We start from the raw sequence: 27,796 nt of genomic DNA, 5'->3' as shown, positions 1-27,796 counted from the left end.
CACGGCGGTTCCTGGTGTGTCCGCTGTGCCGTGCGTGTGATCATTGCTTGTACAGCCCTCTCGCAGTGTCCGGAGCAAGTATGGTGGGTCTGACACACTGGTGTCAATGTGTTCTTTTTTCCATTTCCAGGAGTGTATTATGTGGATTTTGTGCTTTGCAATCTTATTTGCGTTTATTTTCCTGCAGCCTTGCACACATATGTGCTAGACACATATGTCGAACACACCTCTTCCTCGCCTTCTCTGTGTCCAACTCTTTCTGCCTCCCTGTTCACCTCATTCTCCCACCCCTATCGTCTATCCTCACCTCCCCACTCTCACTGTCTCTTCATCTCCTTCTGCCTCATTCCTTTCTTTGTCCATTTCCTTCAGCGCCTCTCTCTAACCATATCTCCCCCCTTCCTCTGACCACATTCTCCTCCCCCTCTATACCTGCCTCCCCCTCTATACCTGCCTCCCCCTCTTCCTTCTCCACCTGCCCACACACCTCTACACCTTCCACCTGCCTCAGGCACGTCACACTCCTTCCCTCTATCCGTCATTTCCCCCTACACCCCGCCCTGTCAGTTCCCTCCTCTATCCATCTCAACCTGTCCCTAATCATTCTCACTGGCGCGTGTATAACCCTGCAATACAAGCCAGCTGATGTTACTCACATAACATATCTGTTATACAGGACAGGCAACACGTCAGTGGCTTGAAAATCGTTTATTTGCCCCTGACATATAGATTGTCATGTAAAGCAGATCGATAAAGCAGGCCAATACTACTCCAAGGCAACACACCTGTCATGCAGGGCACTGAACATGTTAGAGCCTGGAAAACCGTTTCTTACCCCTGACATGTGGGCTGCCCTGCAAAGCAAGTTGATTTGGTAGACCAATACTGCTCCCATATATCATACATCTTGTGTAGGTCAGCCTATATGCCAGTGCTGGGGAAAACACGCTTTTGCCCATATCTCCACTCCTACTGGAGCTAGGAGGTTATAAACCACACAATGCTGATATATCATATACAGCTGTTTTACACCCACCCACCCACACACACCCACACCCACACACACACCTATATATATTGCACTGTGTCACAAAAGCAACCTACTGTCTGTTTTACACACACATGTGTGTGTGTGTGTGTGTGTGTGTGTGTGTGTGTGTGTGTGTGTGTGTGTAAAACAGGCGGTAGGTTGCTCTTGTGACATAAGAAAGAGTATTTCATGATGATTTGGATAATTTCCCAATCAATGTTTTTCCACAAGAGATAGCAGGTAAATGAAAGTGAAGAGTGATTGGGTCATACAATACCTGCACACTTAAATGCCCTCCTCTTTGCATGAATAATATAATGAATTGATAAAGCAATTTTCGTTGAATACTCTACCTTTAAAAGAGAAAAATTCGTTTCCGTTGAAGAAGAAAAGTTCAGTTGTTTTGGTGGCTGTTGGTACTTTGAAAGAAATAACGCAATGAGTAAGGTTAACAGGCTCTGTGTATTGCCTTAAAAATATTGTGTGAAATGTTTGTATGTGTATATATATATATATATATACACAACTGCAAATAAATATCGATATTTATAAAAGTTTGGACTAGTCTTTTTCTGTTGTTCCACTTCTCAACAGTTTGCTTTGACCATTAATAAACTTTGTCATTGCTACTTCCTTCATTCTGATACTGTGAGGTTCATTCAAATGAAACCTGGTCAGTGTGTCTACTTTTGCCTCACACGTAAGGTGGCGACACGTCACTGCGGATATAATGGCGCCTTCTATTGGTAGAGAGACTGATGCATGTGGACCATTTGATATTGCATAGCGCCATTGTGGTTTTACGCCGAAGAGAAGGTGGTCACACAAATTATCGCCCACTGGAGAAATGGGAAGTGACAGTGAATATGAAAACACAAGCACGAAACTTTCGTACACGCCGGAGAAAAAACGTCTAAAAAGAGGCGAAATCTCGAAGACAAAATGGCCTGTCCATCGACAAAAAAAATTTCGTGATGAGTGGCTACATATGCCAGGTTTACGTAATTGGCTGGTGCGCGATAGTGATCCGCTCAGGGCGCAATGCAGATATTGCAATACCAGGATGGTTTCCGAAATCGAGAATATTAAAAACCATTCCAGAAGTAAGAAGCACCTAAACATGGTGCAGTCTGCTACCGTGCGACAGCCTTCAGTTGCTCAATTTGTCACAAACGCACAACCAGTTAAGAGGAAGGTTGCTAAAGCTGAAATCAAATTATCAGCATTCTTAGCAGGACATAATGTGGCATTTTTAGCTGCTGACCATTTATCCGGTTTGTTAAAAGATATTTTTCCAGACTCGGATATTGCAAGGGCAATGACTCTTAAACGGCACAAAGCATGTGCCATTGTTTCTAATGTTATTGGGACGTCACACAAAGAAGTGTTGGCGAAAAAACTACAACACGCCAAATTTAGCATAATGACGGACGAGTCCACCGATATCGGAACTGTGAAAAATTCCTGCTTGGCGATCCGCTTTTATGACAAACATTCAGGTGAGAAATAATAAGAGCTAGTTTTGAAATAATAACCAAATTAATTCTAAAATAAATTTTCCTGTTAAGTTACCATTTTGTATCACTTCTCCTTGTATAGGTTGTATTGAAAGTAAGTTTTGGGAGCTATATAAAGTTTATGAAGATGGAGACTTAAATGTTGAGAAAGCTTCTACTGCAGAATATCTCTACAATGGTGTAGTAAAAACGTTTCAACAGCATAACATTCCATTTGCCAATATTATTGGCTTTGGAGCAGATGGTTGCAATACTATGATGGGAGTTCGTAATTCTGTAGCAAGCAGATTCCGAGATAGCTGCCCGGAAATTTTTGTAATGAAGTGTGTTTGCCATTCGGTGCATATATGCGCAAGCGAGGCGTGCAAGAAACTTCCAAGAGCTTGTGAGGACCTCGCGAGGAATATTTATGGTTTTTTCAAACTTGTGAAGAGGCAGGCAGAGTTCAAGAAATTTCAGGTATTGTAGCATTTTATATCTCATAGACTTTATTTTACGTCCCATCGTGTGGAAATAGGCTAAACATTATGTTTTATTCCAGGTATTTTTAAACTTGGAACCACACAAATTACTACATCCTTCACAGACATGTTGGCTGTCAATAATCGCGGTTGTTCTGACAGTACTGGAAAACTGGGATGCTCTAATGCTGTTTTTTTAACCAAAAATGGCTTTCTGAGCGAGTTCTAAGTGTTGAACAAGTTTTTAACTGTTTATATGACTCCTTTGCAAAAATGTATTATATGTTCTTAGAGTGGATTTTACCAAAATTTACTACTTTCAACGAGTATTTCCAGTCTAGAGCAGTAGCAATTGTTGACCTTCATGACAAGATTAAAGCTCTCTATACAGAAATACTTCTGTATTTCATGAAACGCACTTATGTCATGGGAAAAAATCTCAGTGATGTTGACCCAAAAAATGCAGCTCATCATCTGGAAGATTCACAACTGTATTTGGGTGTGAAAATTCTGAAGAACGTTGGCACACCAGAGATAAAGAATCACCCACATCTTATCAAGGATTTTTATCATCGATGCAGGAACTTTCTTGTGGTAAGTACACCTCGTTTGCCTGAAATCATATATAATGTGTGTTTTATTGTTTTCTATACATTTGTGTGTTTATGTGTGGCATACCTAATGAGAGCTATTAATTCTCAAATATTAGAGACAGCTTCGTGCCAAATCAAATTACGGTATGATATGGAAGATGAAGTGCTGTCCAGACTAGCGGCACTCAAACTTACAAATGCTCTGTCACAAAGTTCCCAGGATACAACACTTTCACTCATGCCTTTAATGGAACTGTTGCCACGTATAATTCCTCCCTCAGATCTCGATTTAGCACAAACTGCAGATGACCAGTGGAGGCGTCTCCTTCTGGTTTTGGCTTGTCTCCCAGACTCACTACAAAAGGAACAATCACATGATAAAGTGTGGAATATAATAAATAACGAATCTGAAGAATTTAAGGAATTGAGCGTTTTCGCTCTCTCAATTTTGAGTTTACCTCATTCAAATGCAGACTGCAAAAGAGTTTTATCTAAGGTATGTAAAGCAATGAAGCTAATAACTAGTTAATAATATGATTTCATACTTGTCAGGTTATTGATGTTTCATGTTCAACTTCAGGTAAACCTCATGAAAACCAAAATTAGGAACTGACTCCAAACCAGTACACTGAATGGAGCACTTCTTGCCTCTGATGCATTAAAGACCGACCAGGAAACAACGGAACATGTGTAACTTTTGAGCCAGCACACGAAATGTACGAGAAAATGACGTCGGACACTGTTTATAAAACGAAACAGGAAGAAGAAGTTGTAGACATCGAATTTGTTTCATAATTACAAATTCTTGTTCATAGTTTTATTCATTTGTAAATAAGGTTTTGTAAAGCTATATATATATATATATATATATATATATATATGGTGAGTCACCTAACATTACCGCTGGATATATTTCGTAAACCATGTCAAATACTGACGAATCGATTCCACAGACCGAACGTGAGGAGAGGGGCTAGTGTAATTGGTTAATACAAACCATAAAAAAATGCACGGAAGTATGTTTTTTAACACAAACCTACGTTTTTTTAAATGGAACCCCGTTGGTTTTGTTAGCACATCTGAACATATAAACAAATACGTAATCAGTGCCGTTTGTTGCATTGTAAAATGATAATTACATCCGGAGATATTGTAACCTAAAGTTGACGCTTGAGTACCCTCCGCTGTTCGATCGTGTGTATCGGAGAGCACCTCACCCCTCATGGTAATGTACATGTGCGTCAGTGAAAATGACCAATAATAAGGTGTTAGCATGTGGACGTAATGTGTTGTTCCAGTCTCTTCTGTACCTAACGTCCATCACCATTCCCTTTGGATCCCTATGTAATTCGGTGCTCTCCGATACACACGATTGAACAGTGGAGGAGTGGTACTCAAGCGTCAACTTTAGGTTACAATATCTCCGGATGTAATTAACATTTTACAATGCAACAAACGGCACTGATTACGTATTTGTTTATATGTTCAGATGTGCTAACAAAATCAACGGGGTTCCATTTAAAAAAACCTAGGTTTGTGTTAAAAAACATACTTCCGTGCATTTTTTTAAGGTTTGTATTAACCAATTACACTAGCCCCTCTCCTCACGTTCGGTCTGTGGAATCGATTCGTCAGTATTTGACATGGTTTACGAAATATATCCAGCGGTAATGTTAGGTGACTCACCATATATATATATATATATATATATACTACGAATAAGAAATTTTCAAAACGTACGAGAATTTTTACCAAAATATGAGAATTTCATGAGGTTGGTACGAGAATCGCGCTGTCTGGATATCACAACCCTGGGTCACACGCAGTTGAGGTCAGGCCAACAAGTGCAAAAGTCAGATCTCCTATAGCAAAGGCCAGGTCGCCTGCAGATGAGTCTGGGACACCTACAGCAGATGGCCACACGCTGGAAGCAGAGGACACCTTATCTGCAGCGGCGGGGAAGACCTCTACAGAGGCAGAGGAAATCTCAAGGAGGGCGGTGCTCACTCAGGTGGCAGCAGGAGACATTCCGTTGGCGGTGGGGGATCCTTCATTGGAAGCAGAGAAAAAACAGTTCGATATCAGGTAGCAGCAGTAGTGGGATACCCTTTGCTGGCAACTGTTGACTCAGCCACACCAGTTACTACTGTGGAGAGCGATACACGGCACCAAAAAAGACTTGCAAGGTGCAGGAAACCTGTGGTGCTCAAACATTTTTGGTACCCTACCTCTAAATAATTCTTTTAATTCTTATTAAATTCTACTAGATGGAAGGACTTTCTTAAAATTCGTTGACTGCCTGCAGGACTGTAACTCACGTCGAAGTGTTTTTTCTGTTTTCTCTCTGCTCACCATGGCCGGTCTGTTTAAGTTTAGTATTGAGCTCGCTGAGATTGTATTAACAAAGTCAAAGATAATAATTTGTACTCGGACTCGGATGTCATTTGAGAAGTAAAGGAAAGCATCCCGATTGTGTTTCTGCTCAATTGGCGGTATGTTTATATTTTGTGTTCTGCGGTACGTAGAATATATGTGTTTTTTTTCCCTATACGAAAAGCTTTCTGTCCTCTTCAGATGGTGGAAGAAAATGGTAACTTTGTTGGAAAACCATCCACAGAAGTGCCAAGGAAAAGTAAATGTTTCGTTTGCGATGTGATTATTTCTGATGGCGGTGTATGGTTAATGGAATTACTGTCTGTCAACGCTAATCTCCTGGAAAACATTGGCAGTCTCATGGGCGATGGTGCTTTTGTTATTGTATCATGGAATGACATTGTGTGCAACGCATGCTCTTTGTTGCTGAAGTATTTTACAAAGTTAGAAAGAGATCTTATGATTTTGAAAAAAGTTTTGCGCTATTACCTTAAGGTTAAGTACCGCTTAGAAGACGATGGATTTGACACGAATACTACGATTAGCCGGCAAGATATTGACTATATTGCTGAATGCTCATCCCAGGTAAATAGATTTTGATTCTTTGAACCTTACCCATTTGCAACCTGTAATGTACTGACATAAGTTTAAAGTGAGTGCTTAAAAATAAGAGAATAAATGAAAGTACTCATTTTTATCCTAATTAATGAATAAATTTATATTTTCATCTTCAAAATTTTAGTAAAAGTGCACCTTTTTTTCGTTACATAAGAAGAAGTACCACATTTTTCTTTTGAATGGATGTTTTTACCATGATGGTTTCCACTATCCTTGAACTGAGGGATGCCTTTTAACTCTAAGAATTACTCCATTTTACAGAATGTTTGATCTATAAGGAATGCATTCAGTTTTCTTTTCAATATGTGTTCGGTTTTTATTTGCTTGTTTATTTTGATGAAAACCAAATTGAACACTTTTATAGCTGACTCACTAACTCCTTTGTGTACTGTCATGAGGGTTGCAGTGTATAAGTGGAAAATTTTCATCTGTCTTGTGCCATAATTCTGAATGCCACAATTCGTTTGAAAGAATTCCATGTTATTGGCTACATCTATGTGATTACTCTGCTATTCACAATTAAATGCCTGGCAGAGGGTTCAATGAACCACCTTCAAGCTGTCTCTCTACCGTTCCACTCTCTAACGTTGTGCGGGAAAAATGAGCAATTAAATTTTTTTGTGCAAGCCCCGATTTCTCTTTTTTTATCGTGATGCTCATTTCTCCCTGTGTAGGTGGGTGCCAACGGAATGTTTTTGAAATCAGAGGTGAAATCTGGTGATTGAAATTTCATGAGAAGATTGCATCACAGCGAAAAATGCCTTTGTTTTCATGATTGCCACTGCAATTCACATATCATGTCTGTGGCACTATCTCCCCTATTTCACAATAGTACATTATTAATATTTCGACCTTTTTCGATGTCATCCATCAGTCCCACCTGGTTTGGATCCCACACCGCACAGCATTACTCCAGAATAGGGTGGACAAGCGTAGTGTAAGCAGTCTCTTTAGTAGATCTGTTGCGCCTTCTAAGTGTTCTGCCAATGAATCTCAGTCTTTGATTTGCTCTACCCACAACATTATCTGTGTTATCACTCCAATTTAGTTTATTTGTAATTGTAATCGCTAACTGTTTAGTTGAATATACAGCCTTTAGATTTGTGCGACTTATTGCATAGTCGAAATTTAACAGATTTCCTTTAGTACTCCTGTAAATAACTTCACACTTTCCTTTATTCAGGGTCAGTTGCCACTTTTCACACCACAGAGATATTGAAATCATTTTGCAATTTGTTTTGGTCCTCTAATGACTTTACAAGATGGTAAATGACAGCATCATCGACAAATAATCGAAGAGGACTACTCCGATTGTCTCTTATGTCGTTAATATAGGTCAGGAACAATAGAGGCCCTATAACACTTCCTTGGGGAATGCCGGATGTTACTTTGGTTTTGATCGATGACTTTCCGTCTATTACTACGAACTGTGACCTTTCTGACAGCAAGCCGTGAATCCAGTCGCACAACTGAGGCGATATTCCATAGGCACGCAGTTTGGTTAGAAGACGCTTGTGGGGAATGGTGTCAAAAGCCTTCTGGAAATGTAAAAATATGGAATCAATTTGACATCCCCTGTCGATAGCACTCATTACCTCATGAGTATAAAGAGCTAGTTGTGTTTCACAAGAACAATGTTTCCTGAATCCGTGCTGACTATGTGCCAATAAATCATTTTCTTCGAGATAATTCATAATGTTCGAACACAGCGTATGTTCAAAAACACTGTTGCAAATCGACATTGGTGATATGGACCTGTAATTCAGCGGATTACTCCTATTTCCCTTTTTGGGTATTGGTGGGACTTGAGCAATTTTCCAGTCTTTAGGTATGGAACTTTCTGTGAGTGAGTGGTTGTATATAATTGCTAAATATGGAGCTATAACATCAGCATACTGTGAAAAGCATCATCTTTGAGTGTATGTATACAGACTTGTAATAATAAATATGCTGAGACACTTAAAGAGATATTGCAGGATGTTCTGTTAGATACTCCCTATATTAATCTTAATTCTTATTTTTGAAGTTTGAAAACTTTTTGTACTCCTGCAACATTTTCCCCAAAGATTATAGCACAGAAGATTACTTAACTAAAAGTTTCAAAATAAGGCATTCAGCATTGTTTCTCTGCTAGTAGACTAAGAAACGACTCAGTGCAAAGCAAGCTGAATTAAGTTTCCTGAGCTGCTGATCAGTTTGCTCATACCAGCTTTACTGATTGACTATGCAGATGCCTAAGAATTTTGTGTTTGTGATTTCATTAATTTTTCGATTTTTAATATCCATTTCAGGGAAAGGAAGTCTTTTATTTGTTACCTGAAATGGTATTGTTCTAATTTTTGAAAGATTTGCTGTGAGCAATTTGTATACATATCTGGTTAGTGATTGGGCTGCATCCTGCAATCCGAAGCTGGGCCCTTTGATCATTGTACCACCAGCAAACATTACTACTTTTGCAGTGTTTAATTGTAATCATTAGGTCATTAATGCAAATCAAGAACATTAGAGGCACCAGGATCAAACTCTGGGGGTCTAAGTTTGCTGTTAAACCTGCCTGCATTAAGAGAGGTCTTTGTATCCTGTTGTGTAACAAAGGTTCATTAATGCTAACAATTCAGTTTGGCTATTGTTGTTTAGTAGTTTTGTATTTATGTTGGCATTTGGTGTTCACAAAATTGAGCTAAGTTTACATTACATGATGGGACAATTAAAAAAATATCGAGGGATATACAGTGCACATAATTGCTGATTGCAAATCCTAACACCACATCAAGATAATTGCCAACAAATAAAATTATTTATTAGTGTTAAGGGTATTACAAGTAAAAAATGTACATATCCGTAGAAATTACAAATAAAAAAATCCACATCTGTACTTTACAAGCCGCCTTACATGTCATTTTGAATGCAGAATGAGTCTTCAAACAACAGAATTGCTAGTTGCATTGATAAGTACAGTTTTCTTTTTGAAAGTGGATTTGCTGATAGTTAACAAGTGAGTAGTCTGTGTAGGACATATTTTGTGTGTGTAAGGCACTGTAAGCCTTGTTTCAAGTAGGAACTGTTGAAACCTGAGTCATTGTCATGCTGCCTTGTACAGTTCCCATCTCAGTTATTATCCTTTTTATCTGACTGCTGAAATCCCAAGAAATTTGATTTTTAGTGACGAACTATACACCTACATCTATACTCTGCAAACCACTGTGAGGTGCATGGCAGAGAGTATGTTCCATTGTACCAGTTACTAGGGTTCCTTCCAGTCCCACTCACAAATTGAGCATGGGAAGAATGATTGTTTCAATGTCTCTGTGCGTGCAGTAACTAAATCTTATCCTTACAGTCCCTATGTGAGCAATACGTGGGAGATTGTAGTATATTCCTAGAGTCATCATCTGAAACCAGCTCTTGAAATTCTATTAATAGGTCTTCACTGTTAATAGACTTACGTCTATCTTCAAAGAGTCTTCCAGTTCAGTTCCTTTGCAGTATCTCTGTGACACTCAAAATTTTGCATTTTTTGAACATTTGAAGCAAGTTGCTAGTCTTCGCTCCACTGTGAAATCTTATCAAGATCAAACTGAATATTTATGCAGCTACTTTTGGATAGTACTTCATTAGTACACCCAGAAGAAGGCCACTGCAATCATGGCCGAAATGTTGGTTTTTCTCCAGCAGCAGTAGTTTCATACATTATGACGCATTACAATACCCAGAAAACTTTTATGTTGACTGACTCTGGCCACAGAAGCCTATGCGATTAGACTTCATTATAGATAACTGCAGAAAGCCTGATTTTACTATTGATGTTGTCTGTCAGGTCATTAATGTACAACCTGAACAAAAAGGGTCCAGCACACTTCCCTGGGGCATGCCCAAAGTTATTTAGTTACATCTGATGATGACTCTCCATGCAAGGTAACATGCTGTGTCCTCCCTACCAGAAAGTCCTCACCCCAGTCACAAATTTCTCTTGATACCCCATATGATTGTACTTTTGACATTAAGCATAGGAGTGGTACAGAGTCAAATGCTTTCCAGGGAGGGGGGGGATGTAATATGCATCTACCTGGTTGGCTTGATCCAAAGCTTTCAGTATGTCATGTGAGAAAAGTGCAAGATGGGTTTCACCTGATTGATGTTTTTGAATTCCATGCTGGTTGGCATTGAGTAGGTCATTCTGTTCAGGATGCCGTATTTTGTTAGCACTCAGAATATGTTCTAAGATTCTACAATAAATCAATGTCATGGATATTGGATGGTAACTTTATGGATCACTTCTACTACCCTTCTTGTAGAAGGGTGTGAACTGTGCCATTTGCCAAGAACTGGGCACGTTTTTTTGTTCAAGGGATCTACGGTACATTGTGGTTAGAAGAGAGGTTAACTCAGCTGCAGATTCAGTATAGAATCTGACAGGGATTCCATTGGGGCCTGTAGCTTTGTTTGGTTTTAACAATTTCAGCTGTTTCTCAACACCACTAACACTAATATTTATTTATTTCATTCATCTTGTCAGTATTAAATTGGGGTAATTCACAGGTGTTTTCCTTTTTAAAGGAACATTGAAAAACATAGTTAAGCATTTCAGCTTTTGCATTGCTACCCTAAATTTCAATTCCTGTCTAATTCGCTGAGGGCTAGACACTATCTATGGTGCCACTAAAAGCCTTTACATTTGACGGGAATTTCTTTGGGTTTAGTTAATAATCACACAATAATATTCTGCTACGGTATTCATTGGAGGCATCATGCATTGTTCTCTTGACAGTCTAATGCGTTTCATTCAGCATCTTTCTATCTACAGCCCTACGCTTTGATTTACACTTATTATGCAGTAATCTCTGTTTCTTTAGAAGTTTCTTTACAATGACTGCATACTGTGGAGTGACCCTCCCAATGTGAACTGTTCTACTGGGGCGGGCCGCTGTGGCCGAGCGGTTCTAGGCACTTGAGTCCAGAACCGTGCACCTGCCACGGTCACAGGTTCAAATCCTGCATCGGGCATGGATGTATGTGACATCCTTAGGTTAGTTAGGTTAGAGTAGTTCTAAGTCTAGGGGACTGATGACCTCAGATGTTAAGTCCCTTAGTGCTTAGAGCCATTTTTGTTCTACTGGGTACATATCTATCCAGTGCATGATCAGCTATTCTTTTAAACTTGAGCTATAGTTTGTCTACAATCATTGTTCCCACAATCATGTCATGGTCACTGATACCAGTTTTGATGTAGACATCCTCAAAGAGGTCAAGTCTGTCTGTGGCCATTAGGTCTAATATATTTCCATCACAAGTGGTGTTCCTTTCTATCTGTTCTACATAGTTTTCAGGAAAGGCATGCAGTAATGTTTCACATGATGTCCTATCATGCCTGCCACTAATAACACTGTAACTAATTGTTGGATGATTGAAGTCTCCATCAATGATTATGGTGTGATTGTGGATCTTTCATACAAGTGAAATGAGGTTTTCTCTAAAGTTTTCGGTTACATCAGGAGATGAGTCTGGTGGGCATTAGAAACATCCAACTATTATTTTTATGCCAACCCCTGATATGGAGTTGTGCCCAAATAATTACACATGCAGCTTCAATTTCTATGTCAGTGGATTTGAGTTTCTTCTCTATTGCGACAAATACACCACCTGCAAACCGGTATGGCAGACATATGAAGCAGCAGTTGGAGTTTTCGATGTTTGCAGTTCAAATAAATTATGTTTTATCTTTGAAAAACTGGTTTTGTTTATCAAAATTATTTTGTAGATGGATGAGCACTAGATTTTGTCTGATTGTAATGAGATTACATCCATAATCACTTTTCAAAGCCAGGATAAGAAGCATTCATCTGATATAATATTTGGTTGTTAGTTGACAAAGCACTATTGAGTGCTTCAGTTGATCCTTTTGGTGTATCACTTATTTTCGTGAAAACTCTGGCACTCAGTTTTCAATTTGGTTAAATTTGATACTGTAGTGTATGTGCTGACTGTTTCACAAAAAAGCATTTGTTTCACTAATTTCCAAATTTTTTTGAGGTGTGTAACATGCAGACTGTTCACACGTGAGTGTTAACAAAACTAATAGGTTAGAAATTTACTCATTTGTGGAAAAGAACACTCACAACCGGAAAGATTGAAATTAAATGTTTATAACTGCACCCTGTGTATGGTATTACCATTACACATCAGTGTGCATATCAGTTGTTGCCCTGTTATTTATGCTGTTGCCAAAAGGTTTGGTGCTCACTTGTAAACACCTGGTAGGCCTTACGTGTCTCATCAAAGGAATGATATCCATGGCAATCAGATAACCTGGACAGCATGTATTGTGTCAACTCCGTACTGTCAGCTGTCCCCTGTGATCTGAAGGCTTGACATTACACTACGGTTTTAAAATTAAATGAAAAAAGGAAAACATAATGAAGCTGATTGGTGGAAAAAAAAAAAAACGCGTTATTTGGAAACTGAAATATCATCACTTTTATAGTAAGTCCTAGAAATTTAATTCGAGAGGAAAATTGATCTAAAAATATAAAGGTCAGTTGATGAAAGAAAATTACTTACGGTAAGGTGTCCTAAAGCAGATACACTTAAAATTTTCGAAACAGTTGTACACTCGATCTGTTCATAAGAAAGCCTGACTCATCAAAGATGCTCTGTTATTTATGCTTCCGTTATTTAGGAATATTCAGTCATAATTTTTTTTTTCAATATAAACTTCAATTTTTTTTTTACAAGCAGCAATTTTGGTTGAAAATAAATTTGGACCCAGTTCTAAAACATTTGCCACATTTATAAAAATATTGAGTTGGTATCTACTAACTCTGTTATGTACACAGAAAACAGTGCTCTGAATGTTGGATTATTCTTTATTGTCATGTTTGTTATATGAATGTAATTATTAAACATCCAGTATAATCCTTAAGTATTATATGTCCTTTTCCAAAATATGATACAGATGATGCCTAAAAGTGATACTCTAAATTTTTTATTGTCCATACCAAATGTGTGCTGCTGATGACAATAATGCAGCAGTAGTTGTGCTGTATTTCTAGCTGTTGTTGGGGCAGGTGATTTACCGGGTGCATTTTCTTCAAATGAAAGTCATAGTTCCTTGACAACATCAATCTTTTCAAGCTACTTCAGTCATTCCTGTGATACTGTAAAAGAAAGGCTTAGAAAGGCTTTTGCTCTTGGGTGGTCACCCTGGTAATTTAGATCCCACAGTATTTGAAGAAGCTAAGATGAAAAAGTTGCAGTCATGAAACTGCCACCGTACACAGCTGACCAGGTGCAACCTTTAGATATGTGTCGTTTTAAGTCATTGAATGTTTAAGGTAACAAAATATTGATTCGGTGGCAAAGAAACTGATTACGCTGTCTAAATGGGAATGTGTGGGTGTTGTCTGCATAGTTCAGCCAGATACTCTGAAGCCTAAAAACGTGATTTCAGGCTTCAAGAAAAGTGTAGTGTTCATCCAAGTCACAGTGTTTCTGAATGTGATGCCATGTAGCCTTGCAGTGATTGAGGAGTTGAAGCTAATGGTTCTGGAAGAAGTAGTGTAACCTCTGTTGGCAGCAGTGAATCTTCAGCAACTTTTGAGAATTTACTCTTTGAAAAATAAATAAATACATAAGTGACAAACCTATGACCAAACTTAGTCAGATAGATCCAGTGTCACAGATAAAAATCTCAGAGTACTACAGTAAACTCATGGTAGAAAAAGAAAAACTTCTGAATAAAAAGGAGTAGGCAGGAAGCTGATTCCATGTCTCTTTTGAAGAGTGATGGCAGCCTGTACAATGCTGATTACTTTGAAGAATCCTTTCTGGAGCCTACTGTAATGACTGATCCAGCAGATATGGGTGGAGGAGATTGTAATATCCTGGCTAAATTTCAAGGAGAAAAGAGAGATTGGTACAGCTGCAGATATGTAAGCACCATACTGGAAAATGACCTAGAAATGACATTTGTGAAGTCTGTGGACAAGGGTTTGTCAAAAAAGGAATCTGCTTTACGTTTAATGGTTCTGCTGACATTAATGGGGAAATAAACAGGGAGGGAGGTGACACCATTTTGTGTATCCTTATTTTTGTATTCATGTCAGTATATTAAGTATAATAGTAAATAGTTCCTTCCCATTATTTGTTGACTTTTTTAAGAATAGGAAAAAGAAATAAAGAATTTTTTCAGTTGAAACTGTATGGTTTCAGAGACTTTTCCAAGTCTCAAACATCTATGATGTATATATGCAGACCAAAGTGACGAATGAAAATAAGTGCATAAGCTGGGATTCAATTTTGGATCTCATGCTCAGAGGGCAGATGTGCTAACCACTGTCATCCTGCTGTAACAGCTTTGCACAACTGCATGGACTGCCCAGTAGTGCCACGGTGCTAGGGTGATGTATTTAGCAGGAGACCTGGGTTCGAATCCTGTCCTTAGTACAAATTTTCATTTGTTGGTTCAGTCTATGTTTATACATCAAAGAAATTTAGGTAGTTCTCTCTGGCGTCCCTTTAATGCCCTAAACATCCTAGAAGTATCCACCACACAATAATCCCAGTTACACATATGTCTCATTTTCTCAGTTCTGTATCTGATTTTAAGATCTCAATACTCCATCTTCTATGTACACAAGAGTATCAGTGTGTACCGTCAACCAGGGGAAGTCTGACCCTCTGGGGATAACTATGACCCCAAGGTCAGTTTCACCCTTTTCTTTCGATTTCAGGATAAACTTATACATCTTCTTGAAAATAAAAATTTTTGCACAATACAAAGGAGTTTGTTGATTTGAATTCGCTCACTTTAAAATAAAATTTAAAAAATACTATGGTTCCAAAAAAATTTTTAAGTGAGCCCTACATATCTGTGTATAAATTGAATTGGGAAATCTTTCTTGGCCCAGAAGAAGTGGTTAATCCTATCATCATCAGGTTCTTACATGTTCAAGTCCTCACATTTTTATGAAGTTGTCTGATCTTGTTAACCGTACAATAATTTTAACAATTAAAATTCACCTTTCTTTAAAGGAGAGTGACACTGGTCAGCTAACTTTTTTCCCTCAAGATAACATTGGCCGCCTAAACATTATCACCAAATTTCCATTAATCCAAGTGTATTTGCCCAAGTATGGCAGAAAACAAAAGTATAATTTATGATCATTGTTTACAAAATTAAGAATGGGGCAACAATGACTTTAAATTCATAGTTAAACAGTTTCTTTTGTTACAGTTTTTCTAGTTATTGCAGTAGTTTTAGATTGAGATTGATGTTTCATTTTAACTGTAAAGAATGGACACAATAGGCTATAGTTCCATATACAGTGAAGTTAAAGAATAAAGTGTCAGTTTGCATACATAAACTAAAGCCATAACTAAATTAAAAATTGAATTGCAGTGCCTAGAACTTATCAGTGGTCTCCAGGCACAAGACGGTACCTAGAGGTGGATAAGAAAACATTGGAAGAAGTGATCTTGTTAATTAAAAATAGTCAAGAGACTTGGTATATCAGAAAACCCCAGTGAAAACCAGTTCAGGAAAAGTAGAACAATTAAGGTAGGAAATAAAAATGCACTAATATCAGCAAAAGAACACATATTAGCACTCTGTTGCTGCTACTGACGACAGGGTGTTTCCACTACATACAGTGAAACCTCTATATAACGTTTTTCAAGGGACCACAAATTCTGAACACTGTATAGAGGAAAACACTATAAAGAGGAAGGCTTCCAATTAATAATTATAGGGCATTACTGAAGATCAGGATACCACTAATCAGCTTTGACAAATGGTGCCATAGATGACGTTTTAAATTTTCACAACACTATAATGTGCTATTCATTGCAAATGATCAATGTATCAAATGATTAGTGTTTTGTAATTAAAACATAGGGCCTGGTAGGTGAATGGGTGAAAGTAAATTGATCAGTTTGTACTGTAAAAAGTTATAACAGATTCTTAAGATATGACATCATTGTCCAAAGCTGACAGGTGCTACCCATTCTTCAGTTGACCCAATTATAGAATATGAGCCAAATTTTGTTTATGATATACTGAACATATTACATACAAACACAGTAAATGATACAGATTAAAAAAGATTAAGTTACAAAAAAAAATAACTCTAATAATTAAATTATGAAATGGAACTGAAATTTGCACAAAACTCTAGGAACCTATGCAATCTGAAAACCACATACCAATGATTTTTTAAAATATTCAAGCAAGCATGTTTGTTTTCTATTTCTCCTAGACTCTACGGCAATCATTTCTTGCTCCAAATGAGCAAGTTGAACTACTGTTCTGTCCTCATGTCTATAGGCCATCATATATCTCCTGAATGTTTCAAAGGCTTCAGCTGCCTTAGTATATGAGGGAACAGGGTCATCTTCCTTGTCACTGTCACTTTCACTACCACTGTTATTCTTCAAGCTTCTCTCTGCAGTCAGCTCCTCAATACTTTGTACTCCTGTGGTTGCCACGTTGTCATCCACAGACATAAAGTCCTCAAAAGTGACTGAATCACTGCCTATTAATTCCTGAAACTCTTGCAAATCACCTGCAACATCTTCCACAGGAGCTAGCTGCCATCTCATTCTGACAGAATCCCGCTTTTGTGAAACAGTTTTTAATAGTTCCAGCACTGACGTCCCTCCGTGAGTGCATAATTAAATTCATTGCCTGTAAAACATTCAGCTTCACTTGTGAGCTGTGCTGGCTTCCCGGTTTTCTTTGGTCAAAGCCATTTTTACAAGGGCTGCCCTATATTTAACCTTAAGGGCTTGTGTTATTCCCAAGTCCAAAGGTTACATATGGCTGGTGCAGTTGGGTGGCAGGAAAATTACTTTCACATTTCTCAGAAAGGATACGTCTGGTGGATGTGCCGCACATCTATCCACAAACAGCAGCACTTTTCTTGCAGCACTCCCCATTTTGGCACCAAATTCTCTGAAACCAAGTTAATAAAACTTCCTCCATTCCATTGTAAGTCAATGGTTTCAAATGCATGCGTTTCGAATTTCCACAGTTCCCAAACCCTTCCATTATCAATGATCTGTTTTTCATAATAGTGTTGAGTGGGCCAGTTCAAACTGCTTCGCTAGCTCCACACTACCCACACCAGGAGATGCCCCCACTTTTTTAATAACAGTAACCTTCTCTTCCAGAGAAATGTTCTTCCACTTTTCACTCATGTCCACTGATGAAAGCTTAAAAAAACATTATATCGAAGACACAGTCTCACTAGACACATGCACTGTTTGCTGCTCAGCTCACACATCACCCTATGAATACAAAGCATTGACTGAAATGACGCCAAAAAGATGGCAAGCAGAATGTGTGTCACATGTCACATGACCGGGTTCTGCCGCTGACATATGAAACATGCTCAGCGTGGGCTTCCTGAGCCAGTGCAAACTGTGAATCCACAAAACGGAAAATGATGTGTCTACATCCAGTCACTTAAACATTACAAAGAGGTAAATAATTGACCAGGGTTCCAAAAATATGAGCGTTACATGGAGGAAATTGTAATATAGAGGAAACACAGTAAAGAGGAAAATTTAACATTGTTTATATGGGCTTTTAGTCGGGACTGAAAAAAAACTGATGTAACATAGAGGAAAACATTATATGAAGGAACGTTATAAAGAGGTTTCACTGTATTACAGGTATTAAAGTTAACATTCTTAGGCCTACTCAGACAGCTGACTGTGTGTGGCGTGCACACGAGTTTTTTTTAGGTTAGGCGACTGTCCATCCATTCCAGGTAACAACAGCTGTATGAAGCCCAGAAGTATCAGTGTAAATATGAAAGAAACGTCTCCCCCGTGTGAGAGTTTTAAAATCCTAATGGGAAACTGCCAAAGCATTTGCAACAAAGTTCCAGACTTTGAAGTGCTCATGAAGACCAGTTAACCTCACATAATACTAAGTATAAAAAGCTGGTTGGAAACTGAAATTGATAGCCTTGAGATTTTTGGGGAAATTTTAAGTGTATGTCAAAAGGATAGGAAAATTGGAAATGGACGAAATGTCTTTGTCGCAGTACACAAGAAACTCAGATCCACTGGGGTAGACATTGAGGCTGCATGTGAGATTGTTTGGGTGAGACTCAGTATCAGGGGTGGGAGTAAAATGAGAATTGGATCCTTCTATCACCCACCAGACTCTTCTCTTGATGTAACTGAAAAATTTAGAGAAAACCTCAGTTCACTGTATGTAAATTCTCCAAACATACTGTAATCATCGGTGGAGACTTTAATCATACAACAATTAATTGGAAAAATTACAGTTTTGTTAATGGTGGATGTGATAAGGCATTTTGTGAAACTGTACTAAATGTCTTCTCTGGAAACTATGTAGAACAGACAGTTAGGAACCCCACTCATGAGGGAAATATGTTGGATCTAATGGCATCAAATAGACCTGACCTCTTTGAGGATGTCCATACTGAAACTGGTATCAGTGACCATGACAGTTGTGACAACGATGATTACCAAAGTGCAAAGGACAACTAAAACAAGTAGAAAGGTATGTATGTTCAGTAAACTAGATGAAAAATCATTAGTGTCACATCTCAGTGAAGAACTTGAAACTTTCATCACAGGGCAGGAGCATGTACAGGAACTCTGGCTCAACTGCAAAAGAATATACAATTGATCATGTACTGGACAAATATGTACCCAGTAGAACAGTTCATAATGGGAGGGAACCTCCAAGGTATACATTCAGTAAAGAAACAGAGATAACTGCATAATAGATGTAAAACAAAGTGTGGGGATATAGATAGAGAGATACTGAATGAAACGTGTGTGGCTGTTAAGAGAGCAATGCGTGATGCCTTCAGTAACTACCATAGCAGAATATTGTCAAGTGATCTTTCACAGAACCCAAAGAAATTCTGGTCAAATGTAAACGCTGTTAGTGGCACCAAAGTTAGTGTCCAGTCCCCAGCAAATGAGACAGAACTGAAATTGAGGGTAGCAAAGCTAAAGCTGAAATACTTAACTCTGTTTTCAAATGTTCCTTTACAGAGGAAAACAAAGGAGACTTGCCCCAGTTTAATCCTTATACCATTGAAAAGATGAATGAAATAGGTATTGGTGTCAGTGGTGTTGAGAAACAGCTGAAATCATTAAAACTGAACAAAGCTCCAGGCCCCGATGGAATTCCTGTCAGATACTTTACTGAATTTGCAGCTGAGTTAGCCCCTCTTCTAACTATAATCAATCGTACATCTGTCAAACAAAAATCTGTGCCCAGTTCTTGGAAAGAAGCACATCTCACACCAGTCTACAAGAAGGCTAGTGGAAATTATTCGCAAAACTACTCTCCAATATCCTTGATATTGATTTGCTGTAGAATCTTAGAACATCATCTGAGCTCAAACATAATGAAGTATCTTGAAAATAATGATCTCCTAAATGCCGACCAGTATGGACTCCGGAAACATTGGTCATGTGAAATGCAACTCTCTGCTTTTTCATAGGACATACTGAAAGCTTTGGATCAAGGCAGTCGTGCAGATAAAGTATTTCTTGATTGCTGAAAAGCATTTGACTCAAAGCTGCACCAACACTTACTGTCAAAAGTAAAATCATATGGAGTGTCAGTGAAATTTGTGACTGGACTGAGAACTTTTTGGTAGAGAGGATGCAGTATGTTATCTTGGGTGGATACTCATTGTCAAAAAAGAAGTAACTTTGGATGTACCCCAGGGAAGTTTGTTGCAACCCTTGCTGTTCAGGCTGTATCTTAATTAATAACCTTGCGACAATATTAATAGTTTTTGCAGAAGATGGAGTTATCTATAATGAAGTACTGTCTGAAAGAAGCTGCATAAATACTCAGTCGGATCTTGATAAGATTTCAAAGCGGTACAAAGATTGGCAATTTGTTTCAAATGTTCAAAAATGCAGTATTGTGCTGTTTGCAAAATGAAAAAAAAAAAAACATGTTATATTGTATGATTATAATATCAGTGAGTCATTGTTGGCATCGGTTGACTCATACAAATACCTGGGTGTAACCCTTTGTAGGGATATGAAGTGGATTGATCACATAGGCTCAGTTGTTGGTAAAGCAGATGGTAGACTTCAGTTTATTGGTAGAATACTGGAGAAGTGCAATCAGTCTACAAAGGTGATTGCTTACAAGTCACTCGTGTGACCAGTTCTAAAATATTGCTCAAGTGTGTGAGACCAGTACCAAGTAGGACTAACGGGGGATATTGAACATATATAGAGAAGGGCAGTGTGAGTGGTCACAGTTTTGTTTGATCCATGGGAGAGTGTCACAGTGATAGTAAAGGAACAAAATGAGCAATCCACCGTTCTCAACAGTACCGAAGGCAATGTTTCCAACCCTTCATAACAAATTCATAAATTGTCTAGGGGATGAGATTAAGATGAATCTCCAAAATGAGTTCATGACATGTGGAATATTCCCACTCTAAAAAGTAGCTGTACTCTCTAAACTTCCTGGTGAACAGGACACAGAAGAAAAAAAGGAAGCTGTAGCTGAATCTCTGGTTTCTTATTTAAAGTCTCTATGTAAAAAGAAAAAAACCAATACCCCCTTTCAAATACATAAAGAAAGAAAATTGATGTAACCCCCTGGTAAAGCTGTTTTAGCTGTTCATGCATTGAACTTTGGCCCAAAATCACTCAAAAGGTCATCAAATGAAAATATGTCTGCACTACATAAGAAGTTCATATTGTCTGCAGGTACAAATGATACAAACGATCCTCAGACTAATTGTTCCAAGTCATCCACAGCTAATGAAGAACTCTGAAAGTCCAAGAAAATCTCTGGAAAAAGGGTAATAATTCTTCATCAGAAGATGAGCTTGGTGTAATGAAACTGCCAGAGACTCTGGAGACTGATGAAAGTGATTTTGATGCTTCAGACTCACTAAGTGTGAGTGTCAAAATCTTTTTCCAAATGACTTTGTTACTGTGAAAGTAGTTGGAGGGGGGAGCAGACTTTTCACTATGTTTATATTAATCAAAAAATTGCAACAAAGGAAAAGGTAGCTGAAGTAATGGGGCTTCACACCACTGACTCAATGAAAACTACATAGGTTCCAAAAGAACTTGATATGTTCACTGCCCCATTCTGAGATGTGATTGGCAAGCTGTCTCCACTAGAGTTACAGGCTGATGGGTGTAGAATTTAGTATAAATTTCTAGGGAGCATTTTCGTAATAGGAGTTTAATGTTTTTTGTCAATATAAGTTTTTTGTAAAGTGTTTAAGTAGTGGATTGGCAGTTATATTCATAGAATTGCATGTTTCTCTGATATCTAGCTTCACTACACTAACATTTATCCCAGGACTATTCTGAAGGTGTTAATAACAAAACAAATTTGAGGGTTCAGTGTAACCCATGTCACATGGTAACATTGATCCCTTTCAGTTAACATTTTGTCTAACTTACAAAAAATATAACATACACAGTACACTATGGATTCTTGTATAGAAATAATGTATGATAATAAAAATCACCATAAATAGGAATTGATGTGTGCAAGAAATACTCTACAAAAACATAAAAAAGGGTAAATCTTACCAAGGATGACAGTATTATATTTTGGACTATCTGAATCATATTACAGATTTTTAGTCAAAAAAGTGATAGTGTTTTTATTTCTTCTGGTCTACATTTGTAACTTTAAATAATTAAATACAGTGTCATTTTAAAGAAGCTAATACTCCATGACATATACCATTTTTTTCAATCAGATACTCTTTTTCTTTGAAGAACACAAACAGATTTTCTGATTTTATATCATATTTAGGGCACTATACTGTACACTTTTTGTTGGCTGTTCTACTTAAAGATAAAATGAAGTAGTGGGAATTGTTGGGCGTGTGTAACAGTTAGATGTTTAAAGTGTTTTCAAAATAATCTGAAACTATTTACTTATGTGAGTAATGTACTGTTTCAGTGCTTCCACCAGTGCACAACACACTTCAGACTGTTGCAACTGATTTGAAATTTTGAACAGTTGCAGAAGCTGATATGAGCCCACTGAATAAAAATTTTCTGGACATGTGACTGTGTTATTCCATTGTGACATAGACAATGTTTTCAGCCACTGCAAGCAGCCTACATCTTCCAGAGGAAATCACTAGCAGCAGTTACTGAAACATTCATCTGTATAACAACGTGGTCCCATACTTGGAGTTGGTTTACTTAGAATGATGATGGCCACAGAAGCCTATGTTTGTGTAGGAGACTTCTACTACTAAAATGTGAAGAGTTACTGAAATTGCTTTCCAAAAGTGCTGCATCTTCCATTACGGTGTTCAGAAATATTTTATTTATTATTCAAATTTTTTGCATTATTTAGCCCTGTTTCAGCTGACCACTGCAGCCACCTTCATATCAAACACTCAGCATTAAAAAATCTCATGATACTGAAACCATGCATTATGAAATAATACCTTACTCCTATACAGAGGACAATAGAGCCTGATTTTTCCTTGATAGTAGTAATGGAATGGAGTTATACACAGCCTTACGTAGGCAACTGATCAGCTATTTGAATGAGAAATTGCAACTTTACATTGGAAAAGCTGATGTTAAAGACTGACAAAGTAATGTTCTGACTACTTGCTATACTGAAGTCGAGATCATATAATAAGCAGATGGTTGACACAATATTGGTTGGTATGACATAGCTCCTTGGGTCCTTCAGGGACTTCAGTTTGTAATTGAATTATAAGGCAACCATCGGGAACTCCCTCCTCCCCCCCTCCCCTCCTCTGACCCCCCCACCCCCAAAATCACCTAAAAGAAATTACACATGACCTAGTTGCCATGTAGTTTAACTGAAAGGTGCTTTGGTTTTAGATTGTGGAATGAAAAATGTATATGCACTATCGATAGTCAACAAAGCCAACGATAGATTTAAAGTGTCTAAATATCCAACCCACTATTGGCTATGACCTGTCTATATTTTATTCAGTTCAGTTCGGAGTTGCAATATTTCAGTATTACGCAAGACAGCAAAGTGGTGAGTATCATTACAAATAACATTAAATTTAAATCAGTACAAAAAAATACGTTTGGATTTACCAGTGCCACCCAAAAAACCCATTGATAAACGAAAATATCTCCTTAATGTTGATAGTTCCATTTCTTTAAACAAATTTGCTGAATATTCTATCATTAGTACTGCAAATGCCAAAATATCGCCAATCTGGCCACCTGGGCTGTACTCAGTTATAAAAACCAGTTCCATTACGGAACAATGGAGAGCAGTTTGTGGAGAACGGAAAGGGTGTGTGATGGCGACACATTCATTCTATTGTTCGTTTCTAGATTTTTTCAGCAGGCTGCTTGCAGTCATCTGAGCCATCTGTGCCATGCATTCCCGCAACCCCCACACCTCTCTTTCGTACAAAATGTATTTACACTCTTGTAATACTATAACAGCTGAAGACAGCAATTCCATGCAAAATTACATCTTAAAATATACGTGCATTCACGCACCATGCATACACAATTAAAGGAAACACATGCAATTTCAGACTACCATCTTTTTTTGCGATGCATTTCGCTTTATTTTAAAACAATATACAACAATCAGTTTTTCTTAATTCTGCTCTGACTGGAATGGCTCTGCATGTTGAGCTGCTGAGCTAGCAATCCCTTAATTTCAGAGACGAGGTGGTTTGAATCCGTGTGCCAGCAACCTTGAAAATGGTTTTTTGTGGTTTCCCATTTTCAAATTAGGCAAATGCTGAGGTTGGCTCCTTAGTTTATGCTGCAGCCAATTCCATCGAAATACGTTTCTTTCCTGACAGATTCCAGTACCCATGAAGATGCAGCCCCCCTGCTTAAATAAAAAGAGCTGAATAAAAGGCAGAGTTCAGTCATATGTTGATTGATATTGACACCCTAGAACATTCACAAATTAGCGTGTATGGTTTATAAAAATAGTGCAGTGGAACCTCGCATAGCAAAATTAATTCATCCAGAGTCTTTCTTGTAGTGTGAAACAATTTATCCTATATAAATTAATGTAAAATACAATAATGTGTTTAATGGAGAAAAAGTACTAAAAGCTTTATCTTATTCATGCCATTTATTCAAAGAAAATTATATGTGTCGTATTATGTGCTTTAGTATTTACGATATATAACAAACTCATTTTTACTATGAAGCTGTCTATAGTCATTTGTTTATGCTGATACTACAACACTGGCGAAAATGTGACATAGCATTATTTCGCCAAATGAATTTGCAGCACGTGTAGCCATTGCTTTATTGAGGTTATGATTTTCAATGTACGTTGCAGTCGGTTCCCATGTTTTAAGCATTTCTCTTATTGCGCAAGAAGATTTCTGCTGTGCTTTTATCACCTCCTCCTCCTCCTCCTCATCATCATCATCATCTGAAGAACTCCTCTCCACAACATCCTGCTGTGAAACATCCTGCAACTTCATAAGCTCATCGCTGGTCATTACTTGGCTATGATGTTGCACAAGCTCATCGATATCATTGTTATCCACTTCCAGTTGTGTGCTCTTGGCCAAAGACACAATCTCGTTGACTACAGACTCCATAGATACTGATCCAAATGCCTCAGAGTCACATTTGACAACCCACTCTGGCCAAAACTTCTTCCAAGCAGAAGTGAGAGTTCTCTTGGTAACCCCTTCCCATGCCCTTTCAATGATCTTGACACAGGCAACAATTTTGAAATGATGTTTCCAAAATTCTCTGAGAGGAGATTGGTAACTTCATTCAACTCGTAGCAATGCTCAAAGAGTGCTCTAGTGTACAGCTTCTTAAAGTTAGAAATAATATACAGGGCCATAGGCTGGAGTAACAGAGTGGTGTTGGGAGGCAAAAATTGGATCTTGATGAACTGAAATTCTCCAAGGTGGTGGTCTTGTAAGCCTGGAGAATGTATAGGAGCATTGTCCATAACAAACAACACCTGGAACGGCAGATTGATCTTGAGCAAATATTTGTGCATCGAAGGGCCAAACACTTCATTGATCCAATCACAAAAAAGGTCACTTGTCACCCTAGCCTTGTTGTTGGACCTCCACTCCACATTTAACCTCTTCTGGACTTTATGATTTTTGAAGGCTCTTGGAGCTTCTGAATGGCTTGTATTGGCACAGAATAGCAGTGTGAAATGGTCTTTCATTGGCTTGTGACCAGGCAATGCATTTTTCTATACTGTCATAAAGGTAGGGTTTGCCATCTTTTCCCAGAATAGAGCCTTCTCATTACAATTAAAAACCTATGGTGGCAGATAACTATCAGAATCTATCAGCATCTTGAAGTTGCTGATGAAGTTCTGTGCTGCCTTTGTGTTGGAGCTAGCAGGCTTCACCGAGTCTGACAGTTTTGTGGATGCTGATCCTCCCCTTAAACTGCTCGAACCACCCACGGCTTCTCTTAAACATTTCAGCTGCTGATGATGATGATGGCATCTTCTTGACAAGGTCAGCAAAAATCATTCTCCCCTTCCCACAAATGATGTTCTCATTAATAGTGTCACCTTGCAATTTTTTTTCATTTATCCATATAAGGAGCAACCCTTTGACGTCATTCAGAATACTAAACCCTTTGTAGCATCTACCTTCTTAATCTTATCCTTATTCTTGAGGATAATGCAAATAGTTGATGTAGACTGATTGTATGTGCATGCTAAATCAGCAACACTCACACCACATTCTTGTTTTTCAGTGATTTACTCTTCATTTCAAAGGTCATTTTGTTTCTCTTATGGTTGTCTTATTGCTGCTTTATCTTCAGGGATATTTCTGCGGAGGTTATTAAAATTCGCACATAAAAAAACTCTTATGTGAGTGCAAGTTAAGAAAAAAGTATGATCACAAGCTGTGCTAAGATGGTAGCAGAAAGAATGCTAAACCCAGACTGCAGTATGTACTGAAGACATTGTTCATTTGTCGCTGCCGACAAAGGAAGGCATTCATATTGTCGAACTTTTACTCTGCCACATGTGAACAGCTGGTGATGTAACACTAAATCGTCATCACTCGTTAAGCGAGTCATTTGTATTGCAATTGATGTAAATGAATCTGGTGTGTAATACATATTTGATCATTGTTAGTAACAAAATGTGTTAAGAAAAAAATCCTTGTTGTATTTTGGTGTGTTGGCTCAAGTCTGCATTTGGAAATTTGCTGCTGCATCAGAGACTTGCTGCAGTGAAATGCTTTACCTCTCGGATACAAATCTGGTGATTTTTCTCGGATGAATTTGATGTCTTCATTTGAAAAACGCAACTCACAAGTCAGAAGCTTGAAAATTTTAATTAGGAAATTGGGTAGCAGGAGCAAGAGCTCATTGCTGCAGGTTTCTTGGCATTACCTGCTGATTACATTCTCAAGCTTCTATGAAATGATTGTAGAGTCACAAATCACTTGTAAGTTGTTCATGCCTTGTCCCTTCTTGTTTTACATGATCTTACCACATTTTGAAACCTTTCGTCCTTTTGAGGCATGAAGCTCCCCTTCTACAGAGACTGGCCAAACCCCATTCCAGATGCTTTCTTCCTAGGTTGATGACCCTATTCTTGTGCTACTGTGGAATTTAATCACTATCCGTTTTTGACTGCTTCTCTTTATGAAGACGAAGTGACTTTTCTAGTTTCTTCAGACACACCCTCCTCATCAGTGTCATGGTGGGCAATTAGTTCATCCTGCACCAGGAGTTGTTTCTCCGCTAGCATTTTGAAAATTATGCGAAATATATCTTCTCCAATTTCCATGTGTTCTTGTATTATTACTGCAGATTTGGAAGTGATGAGATTATATTGGTGAAGGTTCACTGTTGTAAGCAAGTGCCGTTTTTAATTGTTCTTCTGAAACTTCATTGTAAAACTATTCGTCTTTACAATCCGGTTCACAATATCTTGCTGTCAAAATACCAGGCACATCAAAACATTTATTTGTAAAACCAGACATCTTGGAGCATTGACTTGTAACTACTTTGGGGGCTAACAAAAGAAGTATTCTTCATGTCTGTAAATGTTGGTCCCTTTCTCCCTCCACCAACTGAAAGTTGTTTGTGCACATACAGCTGTTTCTAGTGGGTCGAAACTAGCTGCAGGATTACAGAGAAAATGGTTTTCATAGGATGAGACACGCTATACCTGTAACTATACTGGTAAAAGAGGCTCATGGTGGGTTGAAATGTACCTGTAGGGGTGAA

General features: G+C 38.1%; 1 protein-coding gene across 1 annotated transcript in view; it reads left to right on the top strand.

The window, feature by feature from the left end:
* LOC126204249 (uncharacterized) overlaps nt 1–27,796 on the top strand; it is a 116,264-nt gene that overhangs the window by 72,052 nt on the left and 16,416 nt on the right. Inside the window, exons 7-11 of the mRNA XM_049938676.1 lie at nt 2,317–2,529; nt 2,630–2,815; nt 3,301–3,602; nt 6,028–6,093; nt 6,176–6,559. Coding sequence (XP_049794633.1) covers nt 2,317–2,529; nt 2,630–2,815; nt 3,301–3,602; nt 6,028–6,093; nt 6,176–6,559 — 1,151 coding nt within the window. The remainder of the gene's footprint in view (nt 1–2,316; nt 2,530–2,629; nt 2,816–3,300; nt 3,603–6,027; nt 6,094–6,175; nt 6,560–27,796) is intronic.

The sequence above is a fragment of the Schistocerca nitens genome, chromosome 1, assembly GCF_023898315.1.
Source record: "Schistocerca nitens isolate TAMUIC-IGC-003100 chromosome 1, iqSchNite1.1, whole genome shotgun sequence".
NCBI lineage: Eukaryota > Metazoa > Arthropoda > Insecta > Orthoptera > Acrididae > Schistocerca > Schistocerca nitens.
Note: the sequence above shows the minus strand (reverse complement) of the source record. Positions and strands in the feature narration are given on the sequence as shown.